Genomic DNA, 24,323 nt, shown 5'->3' with positions numbered 1-24,323 from the left:
ACATGACGACTCATGGAACTGGAACAGAAGATTCAGGATATAGGAGGGCGTAGATGAGGTTACGTGAAACTTGGAAGACTTGGAAGAAGACTCAAGATACTCAGAAGACTCAGACAAGGACTTAGAAGACTAAGGATACTTGGAGGACTCCGAGGACTTGGAAGACTCAGGATACTTGGAGGATTCCGACGAGGACTTAGGATACTTGGAAGGCTCAGACAAGACTCAGGATACTTGGAGGTCTCAGGCAAGGATCCAGGATAAAGTACAGGGAGAGTGCTGCATTGCTGCGCGCCCTACACAGCCGCCCATGGCTGGTCAAAGACCACGCCAAAGGTGAAGCATACTCCAGACGAAGCAATCGAACTTGAAACCAGGACATGACAAAGATTCAGGAGAGGCCTGCACCGCTACACAGCCGCTGGTGGCTGGTTGCAGACCACTCTGAAGTGGAGCAGGTTCTAGCAGAACCTTGGACATGGACAGAAGTATGTTCCGAAGACCGGGACAGGATACAAGACTCAGGATTTCAAGACTTGGTACTCGGAATTCAGGAACAGACCTCGGTATTAAAAACAAGGGCCTTCCGGAGATTTGCGCTGCAGAGATGAACGTAGACCTTGTACCACGAGGCGCCCTACACAGCCCCCAATGGGCTGGTCATGGACCATGATGGTGGCACACCCGGAAAGGTAGAGTAGCAAGGAACCTGGAAGGAGGACGAGTAGCTGGAGACGAAGAGGACATCAGGACCAGGACTGGAACATGAAACATCAGGACTTGGACGAAGAACATCAGGACTCCTGGACGAGGGACATCAGGGCTTGGAACATGCAACGAAGGATCTCTGATGAGGGATGAGACTGGGAACATCAGACGGAGAAGATCAGGAACAAGAAGAACATGGAACACGAAGCCATGTGGACAGGAGCAGACCACAGAAGACCTTGACCGGAGAAGAGGAGACCTGGATGACCATGGAATCCGATTCGAAGGCCCTGAGGGAGTGAAGCTGAGCCCTTTTGATAGGGCTGGACTGGGGTGAAGACTGATGACATCATCGTTGGGGCCTTGGACTTTTCCCGCCGCTGGCCCTTTAAATACTGAAGTGAGGCGTGCACCCGCACCTATGCAGGGCCCGAAGAGAGATAGAGAAGTCGGCGTTGGTGGCATCCCTGCCACATGGATGAGGAGCAGCGGCTTCCCTGCCGCTCAGGCAGCGTCGGCAGTGCACCCCCTTCTGCCGGGATGAAGACAGCGACGGCGGCTTTGAAGCCATATGCAGAAATGGAGTCCAAGGGGGCGGCACTCCGCCATAAAGAACAAAGCGCCAGAGTCAGCAGCATCCCAGGCCGCAAAGATAGAGGAGCAGCAGCGGCTTCCCAGCCGCGAAGAGGGATAGCGGCGGCCCCTCCTGCCGCGAGAACGGCATCGGGCCGCAAAGCAGTGGCAGTCCAGGGCGGCATAGGCTGCATCAACAGGGACCAGTGGCGTCAGAGTGAAGCAGTAGGTGGAGGGCCTGCTTGCTGGATGGGCTCCGCGAGCAGGATCGTAACACCTTGCAATGTTTGTTCGCCATCTCTAGTCCTATGCTTTGGAATAATCTTAGTGAAGCTCTGCGAAGGGAGATCTGTTTTACAACTTTTAAACAAAATCATTAGACATCTTTTCAGGCAGACCCTCTTTAATGTCTTTTAGACTATTTTAGATGGATTCACTGTAAATATTTATATTAAGAACATAAGAACATAAGAAAATGCCATACTGGGTCAGACCAAGGGTCCATCAAGCCCAGCATCCTGTTTCCAACAGTGGCCAATCCAGGCCATAAGAACCTGGCAAGTACATATATCATTGGCACCTATCATGCTGTCACTGACTCTATGATTTTATGTGGGTATCGTTGGGAACCTTTTATTTAAACATATTTGTTGTTTGTTTTTATATTATCTGATTTTTATATTGTATAGATTTTTGACACCTACCTTTCCATTCTGGATTTTTAGTGCATTATGTTTATTTATTCTACTTCATTTTCTTTTATTCTTGTCTTGTTTAAACTTGTTTTATGTGATTTATCTGTGTATTAATTATGGATGTAAACCTGTGATCTGCTTAGAACCATGGATAATGTGGCCTACAAATGTTTTAATAAATAAAATAAGTCAGATATGGGCCCCATCTGGCTCTCCCCATCAATTAGCTCATGAGCTTGTTTTGTGTCTTATGTATAGCCTGAGGGTACAGTTCAAAATATTTTCCATTAAGACGGCAATCAGTTGTATTGCAAGTCACCCAGTTATATTTCCTTTTATGAGGTAGATTCTGCTTATTTTAACAAAGAAGTCATTCTTGATGCCTCCTATTCCTATGCACACTGAGAGTCATAATCTTTTCTGAAACATTGAATATTGTTATTATTATTATAAATTGCTAATTACATTTCAGATGAGTTTCTCAGTATGTAAATCATTTATTTAAAAGTTTATAGACTGCATAATTAGCAAAGTGCTACAAAAGCAGTTTACATTATCCCATTAGTAGCTTAGAAAATGATTGAAGGCAGATGGGAAGGAGAGGAGGTAAACTCCTACAGCATAACCGACAGATCTGGGTTAGGAAACCAAAAATAAGTGCCTTTTAAGTCTTTAAGGTGGGACCTTTGTGGTCAACTTATTAATCAGAAATGGGAATATGAAAAGCCAGTCCAGAGGGAAATTAAAATGCAGAGCCACTGTCATTCCATACTTAGTCTGCTTAATATGTCAATGAGTAGAGGTATAGGATATTCAAAGATTTATGCAGTATACTTCCATATCAAATAGGAAAAGAGGTTAAGCAATTTGAAGTTAATAGGATTTGAGGAAAGCCATATATATGAAATAAGGAATAAGAATACTAGGATCCGAGGCCTGCATTTATGTAGCAGGAATATATATCATTGGAGGGAAAAATCTATAGCGTAGAATTCTAGTGGCCATGTTGGTCAGAGAAAAACTGGAGACTTTATAGGTTGTGGTGCCTTGTAGTGGAGCAATTTAAAAAAAGATTCTGTAATGCACAAGCTTTAAGGCCACAGTGGTCCCTTCTTCAGATGACTTCTTCAGATTCAAGCAACTGAAAAAGGGGCCTCTGCTGTCTCAAAAGCTCAGGTTCTACAGCATCTTTCTGTTGGTCCAATGAATAGGCATAACAACTTATAAAAATCTGAGGGCTTTGATGGTACTGAGCAAAAAAAAAAAAGCTTTATTGATTTTATGTAGTAGAAATGAATCAGGAGTCTTCACCAGAAGCATGCAGAAAACAATAAAGGTAATATACTCAAAGTTACACTGTACTTAAGAGAGAGATTAATTTATTGCTAGGAAACCCTTACATTTCCATCTCCCCACCCCTGTCAGGGTCTGTTTATAGTCGGGGGATAATTTAATCCCTTGTTATCTGGTTGATAATGATCTGCTGTTGGTCTTCCAGCACCTCTTCTCGATGGCAGAATCATAATTTCGTGAGGTTCATCCTTTCTGTGAGATCACAGTGGTGGTCTCTGGCTGAAATCATATAACTGTGTCTTTCTATCTAGAGAGAGTCTGTTTCTTCTTGTGCCACTCTATTCCATTTTTCCATGTCCTCTCAGGGTGAAGGTTCTGGTATACCTTGGATTTTTGTGCCTTGTACAAGAATCTGCTGCCAGTATGCCCTTCATTATGCAAGTTGTCCTTTGAAGTTCAGATTCCTGTTTGGGTGCCACCTGTTAAAAATTGTCTGGATGGTCCGAAGTTCTCCATCTTCACCTCAACTGCTTGCATCGCAGTTTCATTTCGATCCATATTGGTAGCAGTACCCAGTTGCTCTGCACCATATCTCAGCCCATGTTGGTCATGATGCTCTTGGGCACTGCCACTCCAGGGCTTGGAAGCATGATGTTTGGCAAGGGTGTCTCATCAAAGTACATGCTCCAGCATTCTGTCACCTTATTAGCTGCAGGGAGTAGAATTCAGTGTTCCTTGCTTTGTTTATAGCCAGCCTGGAGCATTTCTCGCACGTGACAAGTTTCATTTATGTATTTATATTATGCATTTCTAGCCTGCTAGTCCTAAATTTTTGCTCATAGCAGGTAACTAGCTAAAAATAAAAAATACAATTATATACTAAGATCACAACTATTTTCATTACAAAATCTAATAAAGCAGTACAGACCATAGCACTATCGTATCATATAGTTGCAGTAGTAAAAATGACCAAAGATAGAAATAAAATCACTTAATTCCCAAATTGAATGCCTGCTGGAAAAAAGGTTTTAGTTTTTTCTTGAAGGATAAATAGTCTGTTTCTAGATGGGAGGTGTAAGGGGAGGGAATTCCAAAAAACTCGGTCTGTGATAGAAAAATATCTGGCCTGGTTGTTGGACAGATGCTCTACCGAAGGAATGCAAAATGTGTTTTTTACTAGCTGAGTGCCACATCTGAGAAAAGGCATATTCCTTTAAAGCTGCCCTCAAGTAATCAGGACCATCCCTGTGAAAAGCCTAAAAAATCAGAGTAAGGACTTTAAATTTGATTCTCCGTAAATGTAAAATGGTCACAGCCATATTTTGAATAAGTTAGAAAATGTGGATTAAAGATGCTGAGAGGCCAAATTAAATGGAGTTTACAGTAGTCTAGTCCAGTCATCACCAGCAACTGTACCATGTTTCTAAAATCTCTCAAGGAGAGATAAAACTTGCCAGTTTCAGTTTTAAAAAGGTAAGTTCTTTTAGGTGACTCACAGGAATCTTTCTATTTTGCCGCATCTCATGCTGTCTTGTCTCATTCATTCATTCATTCATTCATTCACTGTCATCTGTGCCTTAGGTGCATGTGCCACGTGCAATTGCAGTTCTGATGTAGAAATTTGAGCAGCTGCTTCAACTTCCTCTTCTCCACTGATGAGCCTGTACAGGTTGTCACCTACAATTCCTTCTAGCAGGATTACTGTCCCCCTTCTGAATGGTACATACATTTTTGTGAAAGCGCATAGTAAAGCTCTTACTGGTCAGGGGTTTTTCTGGTAGGCTTTCCTGTAGATCTGGCACATACAATAGCCATATATCTTTCATAGGTATCTTGTCCCTGTTTCCAGCAGTGGTGGTACATCTCAGCCATCCTGCCCTGTTCTCATGACAGCAATGCTTTTTCCTATCTGCAAGGGAAACTTTGTATTTTACACCATAATCAGTTTATGTGAAAAATTCTTTATTGCTTGTCATGTGGCTGGTTGCCTCTGAGTCTTTGTACCAATTTGAACAGTTTTTTTTGTGAATCTTTAAACCTACAGCTCCATTTCTCTTCAGTACTTGTCTCAACTGCCTCACTGCTGGCAATATTAATAGTCTGTTTTATTGGCCCTGTAGCACTCTTGTGCTGTTCAGATTTCTACTCTGAACAATCTCTTTTATTGCAGGGATAGCAGACTCTGGGTTGTATCCACCCACTTGCTTCCCCTGTGTACTGTGCAAGCTGTTTTGACTCCTTTTGTCTGTTTTACCATGCTCACTTCTCTATGAACTTTAGTTTCTGCTTTTCAACTGAATTCATCACTCAGTTTTCATTTCACATATTCCAAAATGAGCTCATAATCTGTTCTTGTCTCTAGAGCATTAATCAAGGCCTCATACAAATCAGACAGACTGCATATTATCTCATTTCTTCTCCCATGCATCTTATCTATTCTGTAAGTTCTAGCATAGCATTTATATTCTACAGCATTCCATGCAATTCATGTAGTCTTATTGCATACAGATTTCAAAGGAAGAACAGATTGCATCTTTCAATTTCTCATGTAATATCTTTAATGAGTCCCACATCCCCTTTGCAGTAGTTTCCCTTTGTATATGTACTATAAGCTTCTATAAGCTTTCATGTCCTTTTCATCCCAGCCTTCTGCATTTTCAGTAGGTCAATTTGTGGAAATTACTTTCTACATATTATCCTTATTAAGTAGCATCTCCATTTCTAGCTTTCAAAGCTGATAACTTCTGCTTGTCAACTTAGTCAACTGCTCTGAAATCTATACTAGAAGGCATTCTTTTGTGAAGCAATCAACCTATTTCATTTTTACTTACAGTTTCTGCAGTAGGGAGGGTGTTTTAAATCTTCTGTCTTCCTTGAGTACTGGGCATATATCTGTTGCTTGTGTTAGTTCTGGACTTCTTGTGATCAGTATTACTCTGGGCCCATGACCAGAGCAGAGCCAGGTATTCAGAGGTTTGCTACAGACATAAAATAAGTCTTCTACTATAAAACAGCAGAAATGTCTCTGGCCTCTTCAACAGTGGAATGGGACTGGGGTAGTTACATTATACTTGAGAAAGAGAAGTCCGAATGTAATTGGGGACAGACCTTAGCAGGGAGAGAGTGTACTTACAAACTACATACATATGTAAGGATTAGCATATTGCTAGGTAATCCTTATAACCCCATCTCCCCCTTTCAGGGTCCATTTACAACCAAGGAACATGTGAGCCCCTTGTTGTCTGTTGAGAATAATCTTCTGCTATCGCTCTTAAAACAATTTGTAGAATTAATATTGCTGCCTAATTCTTGTTTTATAAATTTCTTTACCATATTCTTTTACTGTTACTAAGATACTTTACAACAGTGCCACTCCAAGGGCTTAGTGGTAAGTGCTCATGCAGAAGTCCCAAATTTGATTCTGGTGCCAGGCTTCTGCGCTTTGAGCTAGTAGGAATGCTACAGAGGCAATGCTCACAGCCTCTGGGGAAGAGAAAGCTTCAGCCATGAATCAACTGTAACACCTAAACACCAGATGTAAGTTTCAAGTTAGCTGAGTTCCAGAAAAAGGTACCATTAGAGCCCCTGGTGATGGACTTTTTATGTAATGATTGCAATGAATTAGATGAAGACCCACAGAAGCAAACTCTAATTGAGCTGGAAATCCAAATGACCAGATGAATACTTGCAGGTTAAATTAAAAAAAACAAACCCATTACTTCACAAAACTTTAAAAATAGTATTTAAAATCCATTATTTTTGCTTTGTATAGGAACTAATTTTGAAGGTAGAATATTAATAAACTTTGCTAAGATTAAAGGAAGGTCCTAATATTTGTTTTTCATAATGGCCATAGTGAGTGCATAGACCATTGCAGAAGCTGGTCTTCTTTGATTGGCTAGTGTTAAACCTTGTATGCAAAACAGACCTTTGTGACACACCCCTCTCGCAATGCTGAATATTCTGAATTAACAATAATTTCAGTGTCCTTACCAATGCACATTATGGTGCAAAATCCATAGGTATTTATGTACCCACCGACCCGATAGGCAATTTTCAAGGAAAACCATATGCATAGTTTTTCTATGGAAAATGTGTTTATGCAGATACCAAATGACAAAAGTATCTGTGGAGTTTGCACCTCCTTTTTCTGCAGGCAGAAGAAAGGGGGAATGTACACATGGAGATTTCAATATAGCAATGTGCATATGTAATTTACTCCCTGGCTAAACACCCCTGGGAACACTCCTTCTTAAGGCAACTAAAAGCTTAGCTACAGTGAGCCCCACTTAATGTTTAGACATTCTGAGGAGGGCAATTTTCAAGCAAATCACTGTCTACCTGGGTAAATGTTTTTGGGTTTATTTATTTTTATTTATTTATTTATTTTTAAATGATCCCTATTTTTTATTTATTTATTTTATTTTAGATTTTTATATTATGCTTTTTGGCACTGCAAAGCAAATTACATTCAGTTATTGGAGGTATTTCTCTATACCCAGAGGGCTTACAATCTAATTTTGTACCTGAGGCAACGAAGGGTAAAATGACTTCCCCACAAGGAGCGATTGTGACATTCGAACCCTGGTTCATATCTATATGTAATAGTTGTCATTATAAATAGGGGCGGATTTTAAAAAGGTTACGCGCGTAATATACGCGCGTAACCCTTTTAAACCCGCTCCTGCGCGCGCCGAGCCTATTTTGCATAGGCCCGGCGACGCGCGCAAGCCCCGGGACGCACGTATGTCCCGGGGCTTGAAAAAAGGGGCGGGGAATGGGCGGGGCAGGACCGAGGCCTCCGGCACAGCGGCCGTGCCAGGGGATCGCGCGCCGGCACTCAGCCAGCGCACGCAACCTACACCTGCCCAGAGGCAGTTGCAACTTATAAAATAAAGGAAGGGAGGGTGATTTAGGTAGGGCTGGGGGGCAGGTTAGGTAGGGGAAGGGAGGGGAAGGTGGGGGGGGGCAGAGGGAATGGGGAAAGCCATGGGGGCTCCCCTAGGGCTCGGCGCACGCAAGGTGCACCCCCTTGCGCGCGCCAACCACGGATTTTATAAGATATGCACGCTACGCGCGTATCTATTAAAATCCGGCGTACTTTTGTTTGCGCCGGTCATGCGAACAAAAGTACGCGCAGGCGCAGTTTTGTAAAATCTAACCCTTACTGAACTATCTTTGGAGAGAGAGAACACACCAGAACTCATACTTCTTTTTAGAAATCCTAGGCAATGTTAACATAAGTATTTTTTGTTTCATGAGACTGTACGTTGAATGTTCTTTTTCAGGTAAAATTTGCTATAAAAGCATAATTCTTAATTGTTTGTGTGAAGAGGACCAGAGAGTAAGTTCTATAAGGGTCACCCAGGGCACCTAAGTCCCTTGCACTAGCCATGGATTAGGGGGAGGGGATGAAGATTTTGGAATGTGGGAGGGGTGTCAGTTTTTAAAATTTAGATCTCTGGAGGGAGCTGGACCGTTGTTTGGCAGGCACTGAATGGACAGGGCCAAATTCAGGGGGGAAAGAGGCGACAGCATAGTAATTGTTCACACAGGGCATCAAAAAATGCTAGCACCAGCCCTGAAAGGGAAGTTGACAGTGATTTGAAGACTGAGGGCCAAGCCTTCAAAACCAGGACCAGACTGAACTTTAAATTTTGCTTTTGAAATCTTGCAAGAGTGAGTCAGGACTTGTGCTTTCTGTTAAAATATATATATAGATATAGATATACATATATACATGTAATATACCCAGTCACCCTACTACCAGACTTTTACATAAATCTTTTATTTGGTTCTGCTACAAAATTTATACTTTTAAAATTTGCACATTATAATGCTCACCCCCCTTCTTTTAAACCACGCATACACACCTCATACATACCAAACACATTACACTAAACCCACACCATCAAACACACTTCTAAAAGTCAAACCATCATTATCATAGTTCCAAAATCCTCCTGAATATAATACCTTACAGAGTCTACCTTAGCAGTTTTCAAAGGGTAGCATACTGTACTCATAAATTATCACATTATCCCAACATAGGCCTAAGTTTTGCCATGTAATAGGCTTCTTCAGGGGAACTCCATATATTGCATCAAAAGATTCACTTCTTTTAAAACCGTCACACTGGAAAATGTCCAGTCACTTATCTTTAAATGTAATGCTTTTCTGCTTTCCAGCACATTTCATCCACAGTCTATTGATCATGCCACATCAATCTTGCTTCAGGTGCTCTGATCCTTCTCTATGGACTGGATTAAAATATATTTCCAAGTGGTGGGGGTAGACAGTGGTTGTCATGGATAACCAGCTTTGTTGTAGCCACAGTTTAACTACTCAGCCATGTACCACTCCTTTTTCAGACTTGCGATATCTTATAGGACCACAACGGTTACTGATTGGGATTCACACTGCCACTTACTTCTAATCATAGTATCTCCCTCGCGGTGAGACTACATCCCTTACATGCACTGCACCTCTCTGCATTTGAAAAGTTGCTCCCTCACGCTGAACATCTGGGTTAAAACCTGGCACATTTAAAACTAATCAGAGAAAGTTCTTTTTCACTCAATGCACAATTAAACTCTGGAATTTGTTGCCAGAGGATGTGGTTAGTGCAGTTAGTATAGCTGGTTTTAAAAAAGGATTGTATAAGTTCTTGGAGAAGTCCATTACCTGCTATTAATTAAGTTGTCTTAGAAAATAGCCACTGCTATTACTAGCAACGGTAACATGGAATAGACTTAGTTTTTGGGTACTTGCCAGGTTCTTATGGCCTGGATTGGCCACTGTTGGAGACAGGATGCTGAGTTTGACGGACCCTTGGACTGACCCAGTATGGCATGTTTTTATGTTCTTGAATCCCAAAACTTTATTGTCAGGAAAAGATTAGTTATTGAATCCTACACTGGAGTGGCTTTCTTGCAGGAGCCTCAGTAACCTGATAGGTTTTCAGTTTGAACTCCACGTGCCTACTTTACTGTACATAGTACTAGTCCATGGTTACTTTTGTAACTGCAGTCCCCACTGACCCTGAATTTTCAGAAGGAAACTCTAGGCGGAATTTCCTTTTTAAAATTTGCTTGCAGGTCCCTTTAGACCTGCAACCTGCCTGGGCAATCACAAAATTGCCCTAAACAATGCTGTTTAACTGACCATGTGCAGTATTGTGTCTTACTGCATTACACCGAGAAAAGGAAGCTATTGCACTCAGGTGAAATAATGACTCTTGGCCATGGTAATTTATGTCTCAGTTTCATAAAAATAATTGTCAGTTAACCTCTGTTACTATTGTAAGCTGTGTGAAGCTAATTCTGTATGAAATACAAAGATGGACTGATTTACATCTTTGAATTATCTGTCAATGTACTTCACACATACAAATGCAATATGTCTTTTTAAACTGGGCCTTTCATTGCTTTTAGCATACGCTTATTAAAATGCGCTAGAAAAATATATAGGGTAATTCAGGGTCCATGAATATAGAACAGTAGGAAGTAGCAGAGTACAATTTGTTTCCATAGCTCAGGTAAAGACCTTCATATGCCTCATGGAAATATCTTAGAAGTGAGGGAATCACTTATAAATCATGGAAGCTAGAACATCTGCTGAGCTGTGAAAGCTAAAAACAAATTCCTCCCTACCAGCATACACACTACTTGATGGTAATTTATATCTCGCCAGCTTTTTAATTTTCTGACATTCTTTTATGTTAACAAATAGGTTATTTCACAAACCTACTGCTCCTCACCTAACTTCAGTTCCAAGTGTAAGAAAGTATATTACCTGCTACCTGCACCAATCCACATTAAAATGTATTGTCAAGAAGTGAAAATTGAACATTTCAAATCTCAATACAAAATGAAGCATACCTCTTCCATCCTGTTGTTTCACGATTTGTAGGCATATATCCAGCTTATTGTATACAGGAACTCTAGTGGGATGAGGAATCATCCTGCTGCTGTAGCTTCCTTTGAATACCTGTACCAGAACCCATAAGCAAATGGCTTCTCTGGTAAATGTGGAAATTAAGGTGAAATATATCTGTTAATTTCCTTTCCTTTAGTACTGCCAGACCAGTCCAGATGAATGGATTATGCCCTCCTGCCAGCAGATGGCGATAGAAAGAAAAAATCTCAAAGCTGATTTCACTCCCCCTAAAAAGGTCTGGTACTGCCTTAAGTATCCTGTCAAAGCTAAAAAAAAACAAAAAAAAAAACGAAGGCAGTTTGTTTTGGTTTGCAAATCACCATCACAACCAAAATCTGATACAGCCAAAAAAACTTTACTCCAAGGTTATTAACCCAGGAATAAGAATTTCTATGCCAAGCTCACAAATAGTCCAGCTGCCTACAGATAGGACAACAAAATACTTACTGTTGGATTTCTGAACCTATCAAACCGAGAGCCCTTGATCACCACAGCTTCCTTTGATGGGTTCTGGACTGGTGTGGCAGGATTAAAGGAAAGAAAATTAGCAAGTAAGCTTAAATTTCACCTTCCTTTTCATCCATGCCAGACCAGTCCAGACGAATGCCCAGTCCAGGCAGGAGGAAGCCACAATAACTCTCAAAACTCCTGTATATATAAATCATATAGTCTCCCTGCCTGCACACTCTCACTGAAGTGTTTAGAGCAGGGATGCAATGAAGGCAAGGGTGCAGCCCTGTCATTATCTTCTGGAAAGACAGGGATAATGTAGGCTTGCACTATTTATTGGCAGTCTGTTTTTGTATATGTAGATGCATTTTGTTTTATTTTGTCATTTTTTATGTTTTATGTTGGCTTATTTTGTTTTTAATGTTTTGGATATTATGTAGAACTGTTACCCACTGAGTTTGGTAGATCAGCAGGCTATACATTCTTAAAATAAATAAATAAATGAGGACTTCTTTACCCTCATGGGTAAATTTTCAGAACCCAATGCGTACAAATACTGGGAGATACGCGCATGGTTGGGCTGTGAGCACGCCGAGCGCATTTTAGAAAAAGCCCGGCCATGCACGTATCTCCTGGTACGTGTGGAAGTACTGGGCTCTGTGAAAGGGGTGGGGCGGGACGGGGGCCAGCTGGGACAACGGCCATTAGACCCTGTCCCGGGGAAGCACGTGCCAGCAAAATTTACTGCTGCTCCTTGGAGCAAGTAAGTTCTAAAATAAAAATAAAATGATGGTAGATAGGATAGGTTAGGGGTTGGGGAGGAGAGAGGAAAAGGGAAGAAGGTTAGGTAGGGGGATAGGGAATTGGGGTAGGCCCGATCGGGTCGTCATGCAGTTTTTACTAAAATTCCCCCTCCCCTTGTGCCTGCAGGTATCGCATTTTATAACATGCGCACGGCAACGAGCACATATTATAAAATCGGCATGTGTTTTAAAATCTACCCCTTAAGGAGCAGGTTCACTGGTCCTCTGAAATCTTCAAACTGTTGCTAGAGCAGGCCAAAGTGCTCCTCTCCTTGATTTCTCTTGAAATTGAAACAACTCCCTGTGCTTTTACAGGACACATTTACAGACCAAAGCCTATCCTAGAAGAACTGGTCACTTACAAGCATCTCAAAGGTGACTTCCAACGGACTTGATTGCCATCCCTGTCCCAGCCTACATCACCTGACTTTCTCACCATCATGTGACAAAAACAAGATTCAGACAGAAGTGAAACACTACACCCAAAAAAGGAACATATCAGGCACAGAAATATCCTTTCCTTTAAAATTACCAAAAGACTACCTTTAACAACAAAACTCAAAAAGATGCTATCTTACGAAGTTCAAAAAGAAGAGATGCCAAATCCCTTCAAAACTAAAAGGCTACTTTAAAACGAGCGCAAGTGCACCCAACCACCAGTTTGCCCAATCAATCTTGTCTTCTAGACCCCTCTGGTTATTCATTCTGCACACCCCTCCCCAATTTACCCAGACTCCTCACCCTATCATGTAAGCCCTAAAACACAAGATCTGGATATTTGCTCCTCATCAGGAGCAGCAGTAAAGTTAATGGCCTAACAAGCCGCCGCGCATTGTGGCTTCTGGTTTTAAAATATGGAATTACATGTGTAAGTGCTGGTACCACCCCAGAACACCCATGCCCTGTCCCTTTTCCACCCCCTTAGTTTTTATTCACATACATATGTGCGTAAATCACAGCTTTTAAAATCCACGTTACTTATGCACAGCCCACATACACCCTCATATGCACATATGTGGGCATTTTAGCAAAAGCAATGCTTTTAAAATTGACCCCTAAACTCACTTCGAAGTCGACAAGACCTCCCACAGCAGAGAGCTTATGTTCTTGGAAGAAAGGATATAATTTGAAAGAGTAGTGATAGAGCTTCCATGTTTGTGTCTCTTGCAACAAACCAGCACCAGTCTCTGCTTCCTACAAGATTAGCGAATTAGGCCTTCATTCCAAGGAATGGGTCCTTAAAAGGGAAATATCGTCTCCTGGTGTAAACTGACCTTGCAGAGGCTCAGAATTGTTAGGTCTACTTTGTGGTCCTCTTTCACACCACCAAAGTCTGTAACCGCCGATCTTAAATATCCTTGCTAAGTATCTCTTAAAAGAATGGAAGAATCTTCTGACTATGGGAAAGTGTAAAGGAGCACCCCTGCTGCACCTTTAGAACTCAGTCCAGGGAATTTCCAGCCTTCTGATGGAAACACATACCGAAGATTGATGCTGGTCATTGTTCTGCTAGGATATCCAAACATCCTTGTGGCTACTTTCCTTTTTCAGCCAAAAAAGTTGCTCATCCTGGAGCTTCTGCAGGCTGATCTGATATCAACTCACGGAAGAGCCCCACCTGACTCCTATTAGGGCATAGACCATTTATTTATCTACTTATTTAAAAGTATTTATTACCCACCCCTACAGGAATGTCTACTGGTGCTTACACTTTGGAGTCTCAAAAGTGTCAGCTCAAAACATTTTTACAATGATAGTTTGGCCATGTGAGCTACTGCTAAATCCTGTAGGGAACTCCATCCCAGACCAAATCCGTTTCACTTACCAGGGTATCTGATGGCTACTAGTTCTCTCAGTTTCTTCACATCAGCTAATGGTGTTATATATTGACCACAACCACGTTGGCTGCCTTCTGAGCTAGAAGCCAGGATTTCTGGAATGCTAGAAAACTAGCTGTGGCTCTTGGCCTAGACCTAGAGCTGTGGTTTCTTTACTAGTTTGATTCCTCTCCCCGCTTCAGTTGCCCAGGATCTTAACTCCCCTCTCAACCTATAAGGCTCTTGCCTATGGCATAGAAATCAAAGCGACAGTAAAATAGGTGACAATCCTGCCAAAACAGGTGCCCTGATCAAGCTCTGTGTCCATATGCACCATAGCCACAGCTTGAACTAGGGACCCTACCCAGTTTTGCTTTTGGCAATGTAACATAGTAACATAGTAATGAAGGCAGAAAAAGACCAAAATGGTCCAACTAGTCTGCCCAGCAAGCTTCCCAAGGTAGTAACTGCCGCTCTGTTCAGGCCATCCACACATTTCTGCCAAGGGCAACAACCACCGCTCCATGCCGGATAAGCTTTTTTATTTATTCCCATCCTCTAGCTAGCCTTTAGGGATCCACAATGTTTATCCCATGCCCCTTTGAAATCCTTCACAATTTTAGTCTTCACCACTTCCTCTGGAAGGGCATTCCAGGCATCCAGCACCCTCTCAGTGAAAAAATATTTCCTGACATTGGTTCTAAGTCTTCCTCCCTGGAGTTTCAAATCGTGACCCCTAGTTCTACTAAATTGTTTCCAATGGAAAAGGTTTGTTGACAATCATGGATCATTAAAACCTTTCAAGTATCTGAAGGTCTGTATCATATCACCCCTGCTCCTCCTCTCCTCCAGGGTATATATATTCAGGTTCTTCAATTTCTCTTCATAAGTCATTCGATGGAGACCACCCACCATTTTGGTCACCCTTCTCTGGACTGCTCCATCCTGTCTCTGTCTCCTTTGAGGTACGGTCTCCAGAACTGAGGACCTGTACAAGGGGATTATCACTTCCCTTTTCTTACTAGATATTCCTCTCTCTATGCAGCCTAGCATTCTTCTAGCTTTGGCTATTGCCGTGTCACACTGCTTCGTCGACTTCAGGTCATTATATACTAACCCCAAGGTCTCTCTCCTGCTCCATGCTCATCAGCCCTTCACCCCCCAACGCATATAGTTCTTTTGGATTACTCCACCCCAGATGCATGACTCTGCACTTCCTGGCATTGAATCCCAGCTCTCCATATCTTCGACCACTTTTCCAGCTTCCTTAAATCCCATCTCATTCTCTGGACTCCTTCTGGCGTGTCCACTCTGTGTTGATCTTTCGCAGCTCACACTCTCTTACCTGGTACATGCCTGCTCGCAAGCCAGGCAGAATGTACCGGCTGATATGCTGAGCTGCCATAACTAATCTGTGGTGTCTCACCTCCCTTTTTTTTCTTTTTGTTCATGGAGAAATTGAAAGCCACTGGAGGCAGAGAGAGGGAATCAACGCCAACCCTCTGAGTTCAAATCTGGCAAAGCCCCACAGGAGCCAGAGGCAGTCAGGGGAAGAGTCTGTGCTATATTCTTTTCTTTTTAGGATCCCAGTTGCCCTAGGAGCACGCTCTACAGGGAAAATAAGCCCTGTTACCCTAGGAGCCCATTCTACCAGGGAAATCAGCCTAAACACTATTGTCCTAAGACCCCTGCTGCTGGAGCCACCAAGAGAAAAAAAGTCACTAGAGACTACTGGGTGCTTGACCCATTGGTGTAGGAACTCAGACCCCCAAATGAGTCTGTTTTCATGTGGGGAGAAATCAGTCCTTAGGACCATTTCCAAAAACGGCCCAGGACTCAGCCTACACTCCACTGAGAGTCTGGGCCTAAAACTTTAGAATCAGCCTTCTCTTAGCTGAAGCACCAGTCCACACTTTTGCACAATCTTCTGGAGACAGAGAAATACTGAAGAACTGAAGGCAGCATCAGACCTTTATAGAGGGAGTAAAGTCAGGTTTGAGGTTTTCTTTTCTGTCTCCTTCTGCTGGCAAGAAGACATAACCCACTTGACTAGACTGGTCTGGCATGGATGATAAGGAATGGTGGGTTTCATGTGTAAATTCCAAGAGTGGATATAGAGAAACTCACACTAGTAAGTCGATCCACTTGGAAGCTGTTGCTGATGGTGGCCAATTTTAATGGATTATCAGATAAGTTTGATTTGAGTTGTAAGGGAGTGATGGTATAGTTGTTTTAAAACTCTTTTCATTGCACACTATTTTTTGAATAAAGAAGAAACTATAAGTAGTATATGATTGGTGACTTGTCCCATTGATGATTGAGTTTATGGTCCATTGCGTGGCAAAAGGTTGTAGATTTGAACTAAGGCACTTACAATATTCTGATACCAATCTTATTTAACACCTTTTTGAGGTTATTTTTACAAGGATTAAGACAATGTTATTTCTTCTTCTGTTCTAGTTAGGGTCTTTCGTGCATAACATCCCATCCTACCCTGCAAATACTACAATAGCTTCACCAAAGTTCCTTAAGCAGTGAGATCAGATGTTTCAATAAAATATTTACAGAAATATGATAAACTATATAAAACAGTTTAATAATTAGTTGTATGTGTTCTTTTACCCATCTCTGTATTCTTAGTAATAAGACTGCTCCTATTGTTCCCTGGGCAGGTGAAGCATATGATATGTAGTAGATCCTTTCATCCATATGATTGCTTCTTTGCTGAGCATATGTTTTGATGTGCATCCTATGGCAACTGTTATTGTTTGGGATAGTTGTGGGTGGAACCTTGGGCCGGTGGCAGATGACCACGCCCCCGGGGGAAGATCCCGAGAGGGACCACCGGTCAGGCTCAGAGTTTGGAGACAGACACACACTAGTTCTTTTATTAAACAGTATATTGAATCACCAGAGGTGGCAGTAGTGAGCTGGAAGCGCCCGGCTGGGCTGTAGTCCCTCAGATACTGGAACAGCGATCCCAGGATGGCAGAGCTTTAGAGAAAGATGGTAACTCACTGGTGTTGTAGGCAGCGATGACTTCCTGGCAAAAGTGGTATTCAGAAGCAGGTCCGAGAACGTAGGCCCTCAAGGAGCGAGTACTAGTTCCAGATGGCGACCTGAAAGGCAAAAGAGAAACAAGGCCCCCGAGGAGCGGGTACCCCTGGTAAGTCCGAGGAGGCCAGAGTAGCTAGGAGCGTAAGAAAACCTTTCCTTGCTAACTCGATTAGTTAGCGAATTCAGAGACCTTAAATATCCGGTGCGGATGACGTCATCTCAGGGGGATGCCCCTGAGGTTCACGCCACTGCTGGTTCTTGAGTCGGGGCTGCGCTGTGCGCGCGCCCTTAGGCTTCTGGGAAACATGGCGGAGTGCAGCGTCTTGCTGGTCCAGGGACACCGGAGGAGGGCGGCAAGATGACGCCGCGGCAGCCAAACATCCAACAAGCAAAGAGGGAGTCGCCACAGAGGTAAGGTGGGTGGGGTGGAGATGTCGGGCAGCGATGGTCACAACAGTACCCCCCCTTCAAAGGGCGATTTCCTCTTCGGGTATCAGGCTTGGGTTTTGAAGGATGCACGATGTGGAACTGACAAAGCATCTCTTTGTCCAGGATATTGGTCTGAGGCTCACAAGAATTTTCTTCGGGGCCAAAACCTTCCCATTTCAGAAGGTATTCAAAAGTGTTGCCTCTTTTACGAATATCCAGAATTTCTTTGACTAAGTCGTCTTCTGCATTGATGACAGGTGGGTCTTGAGATTTGGAAGAGAATTCGCTGAGAATGAGCGGTTTCAGAAGTGAAATGTGGAAAGCATTATGGATATCAGCAGCAGTGGATTGAGTTGCTGGGGACGTCACCGAGCTTCAGTGGAAGTGGCGGTGCTGGGTAACGTCCAAAACCCACCTCAAATGGTGACTCAGTAGTGGATCTGTCAATTTGATGAGGGGACTCCTCCAGTCTTCCACTAGACTTCTGAGAATGAAGTTGCCTCCTGCCCCTGAGTCCACTAGGGCAGGAGTCTGAACCACGACCGGTCCGTAGGTGAAGGAGACTGGGAGAGAGAACGGAGGAGAAGGTGCAGTATGGCCTAAGAACAGTCCTCCTGCAGGACTTAGGCCCATCCGTTTTCTGGACGAATGGAGCATGTTGGACATCATGGCCGGGCTGACCACAGTACATGCAAAGGCCGCGCTTCTTCTGAAGTCTTCTCTCTTTGGAAGTCAAACATCTATGACCAAGTTGCATCGGTTCATCTTTATCAGCAGCAATGATTACTGGAACCATCCGAGGTGCAGATGCAGCACTAGCCTGTTTCAACCCAGGTAACACCTTAGGCCGGAGTTCCTTCACCTTGTCCCGGAGCCGGTGATCAATCTGAGTGGCCAAGGCTACTAATTCGTCCAGCGAGTCAGGTGTTTCGCGAGCAGCCAGCTCGTCCTTTAAACGGGTATCCAGGCCTCTACAAAAGAAAGTCTTGAGACATTTGGGGTCCCAGCGGAGTTCCGCTGCAAGAGCTTTGAACTCTATGGCAAATTCAGCCAAACATCTGTTGCCTTGCTTCAATTCAACCAAAGCAGAACCGGCTACAGAAGTTCGAGCAGGGTCTTTGAAAACGGATTTAAACAAGTCCATAAATCCTTATATGTTCTGTAAAATGGGGTCCTTGCGTTCCCACAAGGTAGATGCCCAAGACAAGGCCCTACCATCCAGGTATGAAAGGATGTAGATAGTCTTGGAGAGAGGTGTAGGAAACAATGATGGCTGTAATGCAAAATGCATGCAGCACTGGTTTAAAAAGCCCTGAGTCTTCTGGATTTTTCCGGAAAAGCGGATTGGAGCCGCCAGTGGTACAGCAGTCTTTAAAGTTACCTCCTGTAACTGACTTTCATGGTTGGAAGCTGTGCCTTGAACCTTCTGTGTGTGTGTAGCTGATGAAACGCTGAAGTAAGTTTCTCCAAGGTTGCTGCTCCACAGTGCGCAGGGCCAGGCCCGGTATGGCCTGCAAGGCATTGAGTTGTGCCGGATCCATGGAGTTAGCAATCTGTTATTGTTTGGGATAGTTGTGGGTGGATCCTTGGGCCGGTGGCAGATGACCATGCCCCCGGGGGAAGATCCCGAAAGGGACCACCAGTCAGGCTCAGAGTTTGGAGACAGACACACACTAGTTCTTTTATTAAACAGTATATTGAATCACCAGAGGTGGCAGTAGTGAGCTGGAAGCACCCGGCTGGGCTGTAGTCCCTCAGATACTGGAACAGCGATCCCAGGATGTAGAGAAAGATGGTAACTCACTGGTGTTGTAGGCAGTGATGACTTCCTGGCAAAAGTGGTATTCAGAAGCAGGTCCGAGAACGTGGGCCCTCGATGAGCGAGTACCGGTTCCAGACGGCGACCTGAAAGGCAAAAGAGAAACGAGGCTCCCGAGGAGCGGGTACCCCTGGTAAGTCTGAGGAGGCAGAGTAACTAGGAGTGTAAGAAAACCTTTTCTTGCTAGCTCGATTAGTTAGCGAATTCAGAGACCTTAAATATCCGGTACGGATGACGTCATCTCAGGGGGACGCCCCTGAGGTTTGAGCCACTGCTGGTACTTGAGTCGGGGCCGCGCGCGCACCCTTAGGCTTCTGAGAAACATGGCGGAGTGCAGCATCTTGCCGGTCCGGGGACGCCGGAGGAAGGCGGCAAGATGATGCCGCAGCAGCCAAACATCCAACAAGCAAAGAGGGAGTCGCCACAGCGGTAAGGTGGGCAGGGTGGAGACGTCGGGCAGCGACGGTCACAACAGCAACAAACAGATTGCAAAATATAATTTTGCATCATACCAAATATTCTTAGCTGCAAGCAATATTAACTTACATACATAGTTGATGTATAAATTATATAAGCAAAATGCTTGTCTGGACTTAGAACACTCCAAACAGGAACATGATGGACACTTTTTTTTTTTCTGGCGTGAAAAAGCAGCATTAGCATGACCTTTTACCACAGAATATAAAACAAACAGCTTAATGAAAAACCATTTTAATGATGGAAAGAAGTTAAAAGGAGCTATGTTCTTTCAGTCAATATTTGGCTTTTCCCATGGATGCACTAAAAGTTGTCAGTCAATAATTTAATCAATCTGAGCCAATTTACAGTATGGTAGTAGCAAGCAGCACTAAGAATACTTTTGTCCAACTAGCATCCTAGTAATATATTGCTGTTTTAGTCCACTAGGATGCTTGGAAATATTTAAGTTTATATCCCACCTTTCTAGCAAGTTGTCCAAGATGGGTTACAATGAAAGTCATCCAAGAAAACAATAACAACAGTCAAACATTTAACAAGATGTAGATCATACCTTTTTTATTGAACTAGCTTAATGCAATTATGTTAGTGCATTAAAAAGGCAATACCTAGAACTTGTGTATTCTATTCTCAGATGTATTGAATTAGTCCAATAAAAGGTATCACCTACTGCTTGTTTGTTGACCTTTATTTTTTTATGTACAGTGAGTAAATATGTATCTTGCCATATTTTATTCTGAAGTGTTATTATTTTTATATGTACATTTCTCATCAGTTCACAGCAAAATGCAATCTAAGAAGCATAGTGGACTGCATTATTTGTGGGCTGTAGGCTTCCAGAGGGTCTTCTGTGTTCTGAGCCAAGAGATCAAGTATTAGCTTGGAAGCTACAGAAGCACCAGGGTTTATTTTGTACTGTATCAGATGCCCATTCTCTTTGACCTGCACATCTGAGTGAATTTGATAACAGATATTTGCTGTTGGTCCACATGCTGCATGCAAAAGATTAGTGGGATATTCCAAGCAACTGAAAACAAAGGATCTGTTTCAGTACTGAAGATTGTTACAGCTGTGCACCAGTTGGTATTAAAGCTATTAAAATGTGCAGTGTGGTCGCTTTAGCACAGAATTCTGTCCAGTGGTGCAGAATGGGAATTTCATCTCCAGCCTTGGAAAGCCACGAACAGGCCTGTTTTTCAGAACGAGCAAATATGTAAAATTGCTGTAAGCTAGAGCTGTTGTGTATGCAAATAAATGTCATGTACACATGTTGTGGACATCCTGAAATCCAGACTTGCTTGAGGCCTGTGCCGACTGACACTTGACACCTGCCCGTGATGCAGAATATTCCAGAAGGTTTTGAATTGGTGCCATAATTGTCGGTTGTTGGGAGACCATTTATGATTGTGGTGTGTCTCTAACTTCTGAATGCCTTGTCCTTTTGTTTAGCTTATCTTCAGTCTAACCAGGTCATGGGCTGGGGAGAGAAGGCTATTGAACTCCGCTCTGGGGAAACAGGAAATCTGGAAGGTGTATTTATGCACAAGAAAGCACAAAAGCTAAAGTTTCTGTGTGAAAGAAACGACAAGGTAATGAATTTTTTAAATTATTTCCCAAATTAGGGGCCTGATTCAGTAAGACTAGTCTCCCATTCTGTCTGTGGGGGAATAAAAAGCTTAGTAACTCAGGCCTTAGGTCAGCAATTACTGTAATTCACATAGGAATATTTTATACCAGTTTTTATTTATTTATTTATGTTGACTTGATTCCGCTTTTGCAGACTCTCTTAAAGTGGGTACAACAAAATAAACGTAAAAAGTCTGCCTTTTTTTTTTTGTTCTGACATACAAATTCCAGTATACGGTTTTCATCATCTCCATGGGAACATTAATTGGTTGCAAGCAGTACAAAGAACGCAATTCCATTTGCACTGTGTACTAACCACTTCCCACCCATTTCCTTGTTTCAAGGTATTCTTTGCAACAGTCCAGTCTGGTGGTAGCAGTCAAATTTACTTCATGACACTCGGACAAAATGTGTTGTTCAATTGGTGAAAGCTGTCACGAGAGAAAAAGGCTTCAGGTTCCTGGCGGATTCCAGCAGTTCATACTAGTGCTCGGCATGTGAAGTTTTGCCCATCAGTCTGCACCTCTCTCTTTTTTTTTTTTTTTACATTCAAATACCCTATCAGTATTAATGGATCTACAGTTATTATACTTATTCTGTCCCGTGCAAACCCAGCGTTCTCGTCAGCACCTCAAAAATGAGAGCAACGTTGCTTTTCATCTTTTAAACTAAAAGATGTTACACGGGGCTGTGCTGGACTTCAGATGTAGCACTGAGTAATTACAAGGAGAAATGTAGCTTCTACAGAATAATTATACCAAACTCTGTGTACTCCCACGCAAGTACAAAATGTTGGTTTTGCACAATTACTGTAATTCTTTTATCATTCTGATTGTGTACTACTACTTGGACAGCAGCATGTGTATAGAAAGATTTACAATATGTAATATACTAAACTGTTGGATAAATAGTGGCAAAAACCATGTTGAGTTTTTAATTGTTTTGACTTGTTTCATGTGTTTTAGATGGGCTTGTCACGCTCTAAAGGAAGTTGTAACACCAATGGCATAAAGTCTGCTAGCGAACAAGCTTAACAGAGTAGGGGTTGTAAGACATTTGTGAGACATAATTGCTGCCAAATATTTACTGTAGAATATTTTTTTCTAAATCCATGGTGGCCTCACTTGTGAAAAAGTTCCTGAGCCATAAAATCACCCAATTATCCAGTTCCTTTTCCCCTCATGCTGCAAAGAAAAAGAAAAATACTCGGGCTGGCTCGAGGATATTTAGTTGTGTCCTGCAGAAACTTACTCCTACCTGTTTTTGTGCATCCACTAATGTTACAGAACCAAGGTCGACAGGATTCATATATCCAGTACATATGAAGTATTAACTTGGTGTATTATTTTTTAAGGTAATGAAAAGGCCATCAGTAACATTTGTTGTCCTGTAAATAGACTTTTTCAGTATGCACCAGTATTGCATTGTTAATGTAGTAATAGTATATCCAAAGAACCGATTTATTAAAAGATTTTTAGAAACTATCAAACATTTTGACAGCTCTTCTGTACTTGGGGGAGAGAGAGAAAATTCCAAATGTTTTTCTTTTCTGGAATATGCAATACTAGCAGAAATCAGCACTTCCTCGTGAAGAAGTGTTGTTTATAATTCTTTTCAGCGCAAACAATTGTGGTACTTCTATAATCATTAATGATCTAAAAACTGATTCTGGGAGAATAGCTACTCCCATTCTACGTCTCCAATAAAACTCAGTTGTTTTTTTCTGCCCAATGAGCGTGGTTATCGTGCGTAGAGGAAAGCTCAGAAAGAACAGGGAGGCCGGGAAAGGGAGAGAAATGGAACAAAACAGCAGTGTGAAAACATTTTATTTGTCGTTAACCGCATGGAGATAGAAAGAAGGAAGAACATATAAAAAAAAAAAAGGGCTCCGGCCGAGTAGAAAGTGGAGAGAATTCTAATTGAAATGATCCATTAACTTTCAACGATGCCTGAGTTTTACCCGATCGGAAGATCATCTGGTTAACTGTGGAGGCTAGATAAAACGGAGTTTGCAGTCAAGGACAGTGGCGGAGTCTCTTGTCAAAGGGAAACAGAAAATCAATGTAATCAAAACTTAGAAAAGAGAAATAGCCGATATTAAAAGTAATAACACAAGCAGTAGAAATATGGAAGTTGGCATGCAGCGGGCAAAGACAAAATAAATTGCTGGGGAAAAAATAATACCTTTAGGTTGAGAAAAACGAGGCAACGTTAAACCTATGAAAAATGTGACAAAGAAACAAGGGGGAAGAGTAAATATCTAGAGTGCAGAGTGTTCAGTAAGGATGGGAAAGTGTGACGAGGAGAAGAGATGGGAAAAATCACGCGGGTGCACATGTGTGCAAGTTCGTTGACCCGCGCCCAGGGACGCGGCCATTTTATAACATGCGTGTGTGTGTGCGCATATTATTAAATAACCTGACCGTGCGCACAATTTTAAGTGGGCGCGTGCTTGTGCACGGAAATGCCACTTCTACCACGTAAGTGGGGGGATTTTAAAAGGCTCGCACACAGATGCCGTTACCAGTTTTCCCAGTTCACAGTTGACCCAGGTAAGGGATAGGACTTCCAAACCCCCCCCCCCTAGTTAATAGCCTCCCCTTTTCACCTGTTAGCCCTGACCCTTAAAACCCCGCCA

General features: G+C 42.6%; 1 protein-coding gene across 4 annotated transcripts in view; it reads left to right on the top strand.

Moving 5' to 3' along the window:
- Positions 1-22,606, top strand: part of NRK (Nik related kinase) — a 254,536-nt gene extending 231,930 nt beyond the window's left edge. For all 4 annotated transcript variants that reach the window (XM_029607581.1, XM_029607578.1, XM_029607580.1 and 1 more), the window contains 2 exons: positions 21,509-21,648; positions 22,030-22,606. In XM_029607581.1, the coding sequence (XP_029463441.1) occupies positions 21,509-21,648; positions 22,030-22,113 (224 nt within the window). In that variant the 3' untranslated portion in view covers positions 22,114-22,606. The remainder of the gene's footprint in view (positions 1-21,508; positions 21,649-22,029) is intronic.
- The last annotated feature ends 1,717 nt before the right edge of the window (positions 22,607-24,323 follow it).

Source organism: Rhinatrema bivittatum, chromosome 6, assembly GCF_901001135.1.
Source record: "Rhinatrema bivittatum chromosome 6, aRhiBiv1.1, whole genome shotgun sequence".
Taxonomy (NCBI): domain Eukaryota; kingdom Metazoa; phylum Chordata; class Amphibia; order Gymnophiona; family Rhinatrematidae; genus Rhinatrema; species Rhinatrema bivittatum.
Note: the sequence above shows the minus strand (reverse complement) of the source record. Positions and strands in the feature narration are given on the sequence as shown.